Source organism: Balaenoptera borealis (assembly GCF_965194805.1).
Source record: "Balaenoptera borealis genome assembly, chromosome: 11".
NCBI classification, from domain to species: domain Eukaryota; kingdom Metazoa; phylum Chordata; class Mammalia; order Artiodactyla; family Balaenopteridae; genus Balaenoptera; species Balaenoptera borealis.
This window is the reverse complement of record NC_138868.1, coordinates 52827823-52839835: the sequence shown is the minus strand read 5'-3', so window position 1 is coordinate 52839835 and position 12013 is coordinate 52827823. Positions and strand designations below refer to the sequence as shown.

The window sequence follows — 12013 nt, the reverse complement described above, 5'->3', positions numbered from 1 at the left end:
GGAGGCAAGGATATACAACGGAGAAAAGACAGTTTTCAATAAGTGGTGCTGGGAAAACTGGACAGCTACATGTAAAAGAATGAAATTAGAACACTCCCTAACACCATACACAAAAATAAACTCAAAATGGATTAGAGACCTAATTATAAGACCGGACACTATAAAACTCTTAGAGGAAAACATAGGAAGAACACTCTTTGACATAAATCACAGCAAGATCTTTTTTGATCCACCTCCTAGAGTAATGGAAATAAAAACAAAAATAAACAAATGGCACTTAATGAAATTTCAAAGCTTTTGTACAGCAAAGGAAACCATAAACAAGATGAAAAGACAATCCTCAGAATGGGAGAAAATATTTGCAAATGAATCAATGGACAAAGGATTAATCTCCAAACTATATAAACAGCTCATGCAGCTCAATATTAAAAAAACAAACAACCTAATCCAAAAATGGGCAGAAGCCCTAAATAGACATTTCTCCAAAGAAGAAATACAGATGGCCAAGAAGCACATGAAAAGCTGCTCAACATCACTAATTATTAGAGAAATGCAAATCAAAACTACAATGAGGTATCATCTCACACCAGTTAGAATGGGCATCATCAGAGAATCTACAAAGAACAAATGCTGGAGAGGGTGTGGAGAAAAGGGAACCCTCTTGCACTGTTGGTGGGAATGTAAATTGATACAGCCACTATGGAGAACAGTATGGAGGTTCCTTAAAAAACTAAAAATAGAATTACCATATGATCCAGCAATCCCACTACTGGGCATATACCCAGAGAAAACCATAATTCAAAAAGACACATGCACCCCAGTGTTCATTGCAGCACTATTTACAATAGCCAGGTCATGGAAGCAACCTACATGCCCAATGACAGACAAATGGATAAAGAAGATGTGGTACATATATACAATGAAATATTACTCAGTCATAAAAAGGAACGAAATTGGGTCATTTGTTGAGATGTGGATGGATCTAGAGACTGTCATACAGAGTGAAGTAAGTCAGAAAGAGAAAAAACAAATATCATATATTAATGCATATATGTGGAACCTAGAAAAATGGTACAGATGAACCAGTTTGCAGGGCAGAAATTGAGATGTAGAGAACAAACGTATAGACAACAAGGGAGGAAAGCGGCGGGGGTGGGTGGCGGTGGTGGTGTGATGAATTGGGAGATTGGGATTGACATGTATACACTGATGTGTATAAAATTGATGACTAATAAGAACCTGCTGTATACAAAAACAAATAAAATTCAAAAATTCAAAAAAAAAAGAATGAGGAAGGTCTGGACTTCCCTCGTGGTGCAGTGGTCAAGAATCCGCCTGCCAATGATGGGGACACGGGTTCGAGCCCTGGTCTGGGAAGATCCCACATGCCACAGAGCAACTAAGCCCATGTGCCACAACTACGGAGCCTATGCTCTAGAGACCGTGTGCCACAACTACCGAAGCCCATGTGCTTCTAGCCCGTGCTCCGCAACAAAAGAAGCCACTGCAATGAGAAGCACGCACACCGCAACAAAGAGTAGCCCCCGCTCGCCACAACTAGAGAGAGCCCGTGCACAGTGGCAAGGACTCAGCGCAGCCAAAAATAAATAAAAAATAAATAAATTTATTAAAAAAAAAAATAAGAATGAGGAACGTCTAAATGTACGAAGACGGAAAGAACTCAGAGATACTAAGTGAAAATAAACCATGGAATACATACATTATGATTCCGTTTTTATGTTTAAGGAAAAAAAAGATGTGACCATGTTGTACCCTTGCTTAAAACCCTTCTGTGGTTCCCCATAGCCAATCAAGTGAAGTTCAAGCTCCTTACCTGGCATTCAAGGCTGTTCACTATTTGGACCCTGTCAACCTCTCCAGCCTCATCTCCTATAGACCAGCCTGGCCATCCCTTGAGCCCTGAGTTCCATCTATGACTAAATTGCCCTTCACCATTTTTTTCTCTAGGTCTCAAGAATCAGAATCACCTGGGAGTCTTGTTAAAATACTGATTGTGGGCCCCATCCATAGAATTTCTGATTTAAGTCTGAAAGGGTCGGTGGGGCGGTGGTTTCCAAGAATTTCTATTTCTAACAAGTTCCCGGGTGATCTGATACAGGTGTTCAAGGGACCACACTTTGACAGACGCTGCCTTTACAATTATATGATTCAACTTCGTCACCTGTATAAAGGGTGACCAATCATATCAGTTTGCCTGGGACAGAAGGCATGTAGCAGAAAACCCCTCAGTCCAAGGAAGACTGGGAAGGTTGGTTACCCTACCTCTCTAACAATGTTTCCCAGGTTGCGTATGGGATATTTACTGCTACTGTCAAGTAGTCCTACCCTATAGGCAGGCTAACAGGAAGTGCCTGAGAAGGGAATCCCATCACCGTGACTGACTTTTTGCTAGAGCCAGGAGTATTTAACAAAGATTCTCAAATTCAGACTCCTCCAAACATATTTTCTTTATTTCCTCCAGAGAACAGGCTTCAGTCCTCTGGTCCTTGTAAACATTTAACATAATCGGTGTGAGATCAAACTATAAGCATCCATATCCTTGTCCTATGTTGCTGGGGTGAGTTTAAGGGAGAAGTTGGGACAAATGCAGCAAGCACATGTGAGCTTCTTACTCACTTCAAAGTGGGTCCTGTCATGGAATGATAGCTCCACATGGGCCAATGCAGCTGACTTTTTGTTGCTTCCAAAGGGTACCCAATACAATAAAGGGCACCCATGGTCCTTCCATGGTCCTTGATGATGTTTCTGCTCACTGCTGATCAGAGTCAATCTTTTTCATTAACTGTGACTCCTCTTCCCAAGGGGTCAGAGGTCAGAGAGCTGATAGCGTCGCACAAGACCATCTCGACAACACGTGTAGATCTGCTTCTCCCATGTGGCTACCTGGAACACAAGAGTTCACAGCTCAAAGGAAGCCCAGGATTCTTCCATTTCAAAAAGATAGAGGCTTGTCATTGACCCCAACTAGTACAAAGGGGTCTGAGAAGCTTTACTGACTCCAAAGACAAGACTTACATCCATGATATATATTAAAAAAAATAGCTGGCCAGAATCAAGGGGGCTCATGACTACTTCTGTAGAACAGAGAAACTAAGTGACCAAGTGGAGAACAAACCCACTAGCATTGTGCATGGTGTAGCGCAGACAGTGTGTACTGGGGGAGCAGATGGTCCATAGAAAGGCCTGCGTATCCTTGAACCTCATAAAATTATATGCAAAGAAGTTCTCAAAATGTGCCTTTTTTTTTCTGAGGAGGATTTCATCAAATTCTCAAAGTAGTCTGAGACTCAAAGAAGGCTAAGCACCACTAATTTAATGGAAATGGCACGATTTCTGGAGTCAGCTTAATCACAGGTTTGCTAATATGTAGCTGCATGACCTAGAGCAACTTTCTCAACCCCTCTGGGCCCATTTCTTCATTTGTAAAACGAAAATGATACGTTAATTCACAATACAGAATATGCAGGAATTTTAAAAAATGAAATGTATCTATTATATATTCATTTGTCTGGAAAGAGCTCCAAAATGCCATGTAAAATAACCCAAGTCATAGAGGAATACATATAGAATGATCCCAATTATGTACAAAGTAAAGACAAAACTATATTATTTACATAAATACACAAAGATGTAAGTGCAAATTCTCCAAAAACAGTCTTAAAAGATACATGCCAAACTATTAATGCTAGTTACTTCAGGAAAGAAGAGTGGAAACAAAAAAGTCTTAAAGCAGACTTTTAAGTCTGTACAAGTCTGTATTGTTTGAATTTTTACATGTATGCATTAATTATACATTTTTTTTTAAATTATAAGAAAAAACAGGAATAATAATATTATACCTCAAGGGATGATAACAACTATTAAATAAGATAATATATGTAAAAACATCTAGAACAATGTCTGGTCAACAAATACTCTTTCCCCTTTCATTTTCCTCTTTTCACTCTAACCAAATCAGTCTTGAACTTAAATAATAATAATAACAACAACAATAGTAATAATAGCTAATATTTACAGAATATTTAAAATATACAAAGAAATTTCATATGCATTATCTCACTGTTATCCTCATTTTACAGATAAATTGACAGACTGAGGAGGTAAAGTGATTTTTTAAGTTTCCAGATCCAGTAAGTGATGAAGTCACTTCTGACTCAAAATTATTTCTTCCTATCCCACCCCGTAGTATTGTATTACCCCTAATAACCACAAAGTAGCTGGATTCAGTCCCCTCAAAAGCCCTAGGTCCCAGGTGAGAATCACCCAGGCCTGGTCTCCTCTCAGGTCTGTACCTTGTACACAGGGTCACAGTCAGCCCCAGTGAGCTCAATGACATAGTCTAAGTCTTGCTGGACAATGAAACAGCTTCCATCACCTAAAAGGCAGAAAGAAAACTTAAGATAACTGAAGAGATAGCTGCATGCAAAGTTAAGAAAAAACAAACCCCTCAACATTTTAGTTTATTTCTGTACATCACTAGCCTAAAGAAGATTGTCCTAAGACACAGAATGGTAGACAGGACTCATTATGCGGGCCAAATATGAGGACCTACAGTGACTGCCTAAAATGCTGGGCTTGAGAGGATCTGAAGGCCAAGTGCAAACTCAGTGGGAAGAAGAGTTGTCTTTGATTAGCAATAACTGCCAAGGGCACAGAGCAAGCAACTGTAGGCTTACACATATATTTGCAAACTTATCCTAGACAATGATTTTTAACAGGGAATTTGCCTGAATAAATGTTTTCTTTAAGAAAACTATGCTCCCGGGACTTCCCTGGTGGCTCAGTGGTTAAGAAACCGCCTGCCAACGCAAGGGACACAGGTTTGAGCCCTGGTGCGCAAAGATCCACACGCTGTGGAGCAACTAAGCCCGTGCGCCACAACTACGGAGCCTGCGCTCTAGAGCCCACAAGCCACAGTTACTGAGCCCACGTGCCATAACTACTGAAGCCTGTGTGCCTAGACCCCGTGCTCCACAACAAGAGAAGCCACTGCAATGAGAGGCCCATGCACCGCAACAAAGAGTAGCCCCCGCTCGCCACAACTAGAGAAAGCCCGCACGTAGCAACAAAGACCCAACACAGCCAAAAATAAATAAATTTATATATACATAAAAAAAACAACTATGCTCCCAAATTATTCTTCAATCTATAAACTTGACCACATAAATCAGGCAAAGGAGAAAAGTTATACCAAGAAAATAAAAGTATATCTAATTTTTAAACTTAATTTTCTCAGAAGAGCATGGTCAAATGAAACTTGGAATGATCTATAAACTGCTGAATGGGTGACTTTTTTGTTCCTGTTTTATTTAATATAAACGTAGCACGTGCTCAATGAAGAAAACTTTAAAAATAAAGAAACAGGGACATCCCTGGTGGTCCAGTGGTTAAGACTCCGCACTCTCAATGCAGGGGGCACAGGTTCAATCCCTGTTTGGGGAACTAAGATCCCATATGCTGAACGGTGCAGCCAAAAAGAAAAAAAATTAAAAATAAAAGTAAAGAAACAGAAGCAAAAAATCACCCATATCTACCACTAAATATAATTACTGTTCACATTTTAATGTATTTTTCCAACCTTTTCTGTGTAAATTTTTATTTTACATGGTTGAGAGCATACTGCATAAAAGAATATCTTTATGCATAAGGTTTTTTCTATATTAAGATTATGACTTTGTATAGAACCCTGGAAAAGAATCAAAAGATATTAATTAACCATTTGAAACTTTTTGGAAATCTGAAAAACTGCTTTCCAAATTACATGTTAATCAATTTTAATTTATCTGTTAATCTATACTGCAACCAGCAGCATACAGGAGGAATTTATCCTTTCTTGCATTATTATTATTAAAAATAATCTTTTCCAAAAAAGAATTCTTATATATTTTAGAGATATTTATAGAAATATTGACAGGGGAGATAAGAAAGTCTGATTACCATAGCTCTTCTTCTGCACTCAAGTTTCTATACACAAATCTACTTGATAAGCCCCAGCTCTATTCCCATTCCCTCTAGGAAGCCATTTCTAACCACCCGATATAGTAAACCCTTCCTCCCATCAACCTCTTGTAACACTTACTATTCCTTTGATACTTCCACATATCTTTCCCTATAGCATAATTCTACTTTTTGTGAGTGTGTGCTTTTTCACTGGATCATGATGAGAAGAAACACTTTTTAGGAGGGCTTATAGGGCAAGGGGTAGTTATAGGAGTAAGAAGAAACTATTACTTACAGAATGTCTACTTTATGTCGAGTACCTATTTTATCTCTAAGTAAACTGAGACTTAGAAAAGTGAAGTGGTTTACAAAGGTCATAGGACTATTAGATTAAACGATATACAACTGCCATTTTTATAAATCAAAAATGGCCATATATTAGGAATTTCATAGAGCTGAATCTAATAGTAAGTGATGGAGTGAGGATATAAATTCATTGATTAGGTTGTCAGTTTGCATCCAAAATCTATGCTTTTTGTATATCATGCAACTGCCCAATAAAATAAAGGCTAAGTAGGAGATCAGGGCTAGAGCTATGGATTCCAATCATTAACAGCTAACACCATGAGTACAGTCGGTCCTTGAGGAAGCATGGAGAAGAAAAGGTAGAAGGACAAAGGCTGAACTCAGGAAATATCTCTGGTTTAGGGATGGCAACAATACTAGGAAGAGCAAAAGGATTCAACGTCAACAAAAAATTAGAGAACCTACAGTAAACCATGAATCATGCTAGGCAAAATACCAGGGAAATCAGGGAAAGGAGCAGTAACTGGAGAAAGAGAATGATCAGGAGATTAATTAGTATCACCAAAGTCAAAAGACCTCATAGTTTAAAGAAAGAAATAACAGAATCCATTATCACTAAGAATCATGAAAGATGAAACACATGTACTCACTCATTCAACAAACATTTGCTGAGATTCTTCAGTCCTGTGCAAGAGCTGGGGTTACAGAGATGAAGAAGACATGCCACCTGTCCTCAAGGAAGCTTAGGGACTACTGGACAAGAGAGGACTGTACACATAAAAGGCCACTGGATCTAGCAAGAGGCTCATGATTGGTGGCCTTCAAGAGGGCAGTTTGAACAGAGGGATAGGGATGGAGGGCACACTGCAGAGATTTCAAGGGAAGAGTGTGGTATGGCAGCAAAAGGAATAAAAAAAAATAGGATCGTGAGTGCTGGCAGCAGCATCAAGGGAAGCTGTCACAAGGTGATGCCAGCTGTACTCTTTTTAAGGTTTTATATAGAGTACAACTGCATCACTATCTGATGCCCAGCCATGTGGGAGAAAGAGATTGAGAGAGAGGGAGTGCAGACAGCTAGAAAAATTAGGTCTACAGATTCCTGATTACTCTTTGCTATGGTCTGGAAATCAAAGGGCTAGGGAAATAAGGCACCAGTTTTGACAGGGACGAAGGGTACCTATATCAGAGAGATGACCATGGAAATCTGGATACTGTTGGTCGCCTATTGTTGTTTTCTATGTCTGTGAGTCTGTTTCTGTTTTGTATATAGATTCATTTGTATTATTTTTTAGATTTCACATATGAGTGATGTCATATATTTGTCTTTCTCTGACTTAACTTCACTTAGTATAATATGCTCTAGGTCCCTCCATGTTGCTGCAAATGGCAATATTTCATTCTTCTTAATGACTGAGCAATATTCCATTGTACATATATACACACCACATCTTCTAAAGCCAATCGTCTGTTGATGGGCACTTGGGTTGTTTCTACGTCTTTGCTATTGTAAATAGTGCTACTATGAACACTGGGGTGCATGTATCTTTTTGAATTAGAGTTTCTGTCTTTTCTAGATATATGCCCAGGAGTGGGATTGCTGGATAATACAGCAACTCTATTTTCAGTTTTTTAAGGAACCTCCATACTGTTTTCCATAGTGGCTGTACCAATTTACATTCCCACCAACAGTGTAGGAGGGTTCCCTTTTCTCCACATCCTCTCCAGCATTTATTATTTGTAGACTCTCTGATGATGGCCATTCTGACTGGTGTGAGGTGATACCTCATTGTGGGTTTGATCTGCATCTCTCTGATAATTAGTGATGCTGAGCATCTTTTCATGTGCCTGTTGGCCATCTGTATATCTTCTTTGGAGAAATGTCTATTTAGGTCTTCTGGGCACGTCATATATTATATGATTCTGGCCAATGACATAGGAGAGTAAGTCTGCTGGGCTGCTCCTGAGGAAATGTTCCTCATTCTTAAAAAGGGTAACAATTTTTATATTACATGAAGATGAGACTTGCTGCAGCTATCCTGCGCTGTAACCTGAGGACAAAAGTCAGCATGCTAGGGAGGAGAGTGCCAAAAGATGAAGCAAAGCTGGGTTCTTGATTTTATTTCTTTTTTCCTTGTTAAAGCTTTTATTCATTTTTTAAATTTAAAAAATTTAAACAATATTTTTAGAATAATTTTAGATTTACAGAAAAGTTACAAAGATAGTTCAAAAAGTTCTCATATGCCCCTCGGCCGGTTTTAGTTTATATTTTTTTGGATTTCACCAGTCTTTAATGTCCTGGATGCAATCCAGGATACCAAACTGACTTAGTTAACTTTTCTTAGTCTCTCTGTTGACTTTGTTTTCAAATCACTAAATTAATCTAATGTGGAGCCACCATAAACCTGAATGTCTTGTTAAGTGAAGTAGTACATTTTCCTAATTACTGAAGCTATTTTCAGTTGGGTGTTCTGTTACTAACAGCCAAAAACATCCTAACTGATACACCAAAATACTCACATAAGGTGGTCCCTTCAGGCCTATAGACCAGTCCTCCTCACCTACATCATTCCTATGAGGATCCAGTGTCCCTTAATGGACACCTTCTTCCATGTATTTTCCCCAACCCCACTCCCAAACTCCATTCCAAATATTTTGCACTGGCTACACCAAGGTACTCACTTTACCCAGACTATGCACATAAAACATCAAACACAGTACCTACTGCATGCTAGGCACCTAATAAATGATAGATCCCTTCTTTCTGCCCCCCTTCACTTATTTATGACTTTGCACACACTATAGCTTTGGCTTTCAATGTGCATCTTTACATCTCCAGTTGGTAAAATATTTACTGGATTACACATCACCCAGTCCATGAAGACATCCCTGCAGCACTCCTACCACTTGAGTTAGCTGTTCCCCATGTTCCCATATAGTCTTCTGCTGCAGTACTTATCAAATGGTATTCAATCACATGTCCACATGTCTGTCTGCCTTACTAACTGTGAGCTCCTTTAGAGCAGAGACTGTAACTGATTTGTTATTGAATTCTCAATGATTTGCAATAAGGGCCAGTACGTTTACTCTGACAATGTTTATTGAGCACCAACTACATAGTGGGCACTGAACTAAATGCTGGGGATAACACGATGAATAAGGCACAGTCATTACTCTCAAGGAGCTCAAATTGGAGGGGGCAGAGACAATTACAAGTAGGGTGTTAAACACTATGTAAAAAGTACAGTATGCCAAAGAATCATGTAAGACTATGAGCCTAGCCCTGCCACAGACCAGGAACTTAAACCTATGTTTAGTTGAACTATATAAAATCACCTCCCTCAGTTGGCCCCTGGACCCACCTTGACTAGCAATGAATCCGTCTCTGAAACTCAGCAGGGACATAACTGGTGCTCCTGATCTGTGGATGACTTGTACTGGAGCCCTAGGATTTAGAATAAATGGGGCAATTTTACAATTTTTTTCCTTCAAAAGCAATGCTTGACTATATTCAACATACAGCACTAACTGCGTAACAGCACAAAGGACAAATGTGGACAGAAATTAAACATTCATATGGTTTCTTTCCTGGCAAAATCCTTGAATAGTAGGTCAAGGTAGTCCGTTCAAAACCACCTTGGAGTGAATCTAAACATGTTATTGAGCTGAACGAACTAAGTCACCTCCGATATTTCCAGTTTTTAGGGGAGGCCTGACAAGGGTTTAAGATAACAATGTTAACAATATGTTAATCGTTTTATTTATAGACAGAATTAAGACAATTGTGAAATATTAAAATTGTCAGGGCTCTGTAAAATGAAAGAGGAAGGTGAGAATCAATTACATATATGTGACTTTATAACAGTAATCAGGTTCCCTATCTCCATGGAGGCAAAAACAAGTACAAAAATAAAGTAACTTAAATTATGGAAGAAAAGGTACAAGTTAGTCATTCTTCAGCTGAAATTTTTTCACTGCTCTTGGAATAAAGTCCAAACTCCTTGGGAGGGTATGTAAGTCCTTTCTAAGCAAGTTCCTGTTTTCCTGTCTGGCATCACTTCTCATCACTGCTCCATCGGCAGGGTACATACTTGTCATATTAAACTACACAGAGGTCCCTTAAAGTGCCATACTTTCACATGCCTTCATGCTTCTCTATATGCTATTCTACCTAAGCCAGGTCCTTCTCTTCTTTACTTGGTAACTTTCTACTAGACCAGATCCAATTAAAGCCTCATTTCCTTGGAGAAGCAGTCTCACCTTCTTCCCTCTCCTTCTCGATGTTTCCTCAAATTCTTGTGTGTAGCCCTGTCAGACCACTGACCACACTGCGTCATAACAGTCTTTTACTTGTTCATCTTTACTATTAGACTCCAAATGCCTCAAAGGCATAGTTTTTATTTTTTACTCCTGTTTTTCACTGCCCTGCCCAAAGCCCAATGCCTACAGAAGCCATTCAATAAATATCAGTTGAACAAAGGAAGGGAAACAGAAGGAGGAAGGGACAGAATTGTAGAAACTGTTAAATCCTGGGACAAATAGGTTGTGGATTCCCTTTGGATATCTTTAAGACCAGGATAAAGCCTATTTTAGATAGGTTATGATCACAGCCAAATAAAGAATCAGAGCTGGCTTACCTGAACTAAAAATGATCAATCCTAGGCCAACCCAGATCTAATACTATGAAGAAAATTACTAAGCTCCTTAAAATGAAAAGTTTTACACAATTATTGTAAGTGAAATGTTAGTTCATTACTTAAGCTTAATTTCCAAAGCAATCATGACAATATGAATCAAATTACCTTTCAATGTGATTCCAGGAATAATAAGAACAATCAGACAATTCACACTGGAAAACCTTTATAAACGGAAAAACATACCCTTGATTCAATAGCCATCTGTATGCCAGACTAAATCACTGTGAAAGCCAATAAAAATTTCCACTCTGCAGAAGACCTGCATCATGCAAACAAATGGTGACTCACCTTGGACTCCTCACATCCAGCTGATAAATGTTTCCATCCTGTGTCCCAGCCAACAGCAAGAAGCCAGAAAGAAAAGTACAGCAGTTGAAGGCATCTGAGCCAATAAAGAGGAACACCTGGAACAAGTAGGAGACAAAGATGCTGTTTAAAGATTAATTTGTTTCCAGGAATACACAGGCACCAAGAAAAGGAGAATTTTACTACTTTTAGTACAGAATTGCTTTCTTCCCCATTTAAGCACTTCCGATCTAAACTAAGCATTCATCAACAACTGAGGGGGAAGCACTCCCAGGATTTCAGGAACCTGAGGCTGGCTGAGGACTTAAGCAGGTTATATAATATCGTAGTCTGAGGCAGCAGGTTTCATACGATTTCCCCTTAACACATTGACTCATGGGATCCTTGAAACCAAAAAGTCTCCTTTACCCTCTTCTCAGCACAACCCTCCATTTGATAAACACTTGCAATTCACACATTTAAGTTTTGCTTCAAGGCACTTGTGACAACCTTTTGAAGGGAAAGAAACAAAGTGGCAATTTAAAGAATCACAAGTCACCCCATGTACCTGAAAAAAAAATAAACCCCAAACTATTAGACTTTTATTTATTCCTTAGTGTTAGTTCAAACAGTAAAGACTGAAAGTTCTAAAAAAAGAAACAAAACAAACAAAAACCCTTGATTTCCCTTTGGAAGTAAAAGCCAGCATGGAAATTCAGAGTATAAAGGCAATATGATCAAAAATAGTGATGTTCCCAGAACAAACT

The 12013-nt window shown here is 38.9% G+C and overlaps 1 protein-coding gene across 1 annotated transcript in view; it reads right to left on the bottom strand.

Annotated features, from left to right (window-relative positions):
- Positions 1 to 2443: 2443 nt before the first annotated feature.
- Positions 2444 to 12013, bottom strand: part of PAAF1 (proteasomal ATPase associated factor 1) — a 45572-nt gene continuing 36002 nt past the window's right edge. The window contains exons 9-12 of the mRNA XM_082343205.1: positions 11250 to 11365; positions 9627 to 9709; positions 4314 to 4396; positions 2444 to 2904 (exon numbers count right to left, since the gene is read on the bottom strand). Of these exons, the coding sequence (XP_082199331.1) occupies positions 2827 to 2904; positions 4314 to 4396; positions 9627 to 9709; positions 11250 to 11365 (360 nt within the window). The 3' untranslated portion in view covers positions 2444 to 2826. The remainder of the gene's footprint in view (positions 2905 to 4313; positions 4397 to 9626; positions 9710 to 11249; positions 11366 to 12013) is intronic.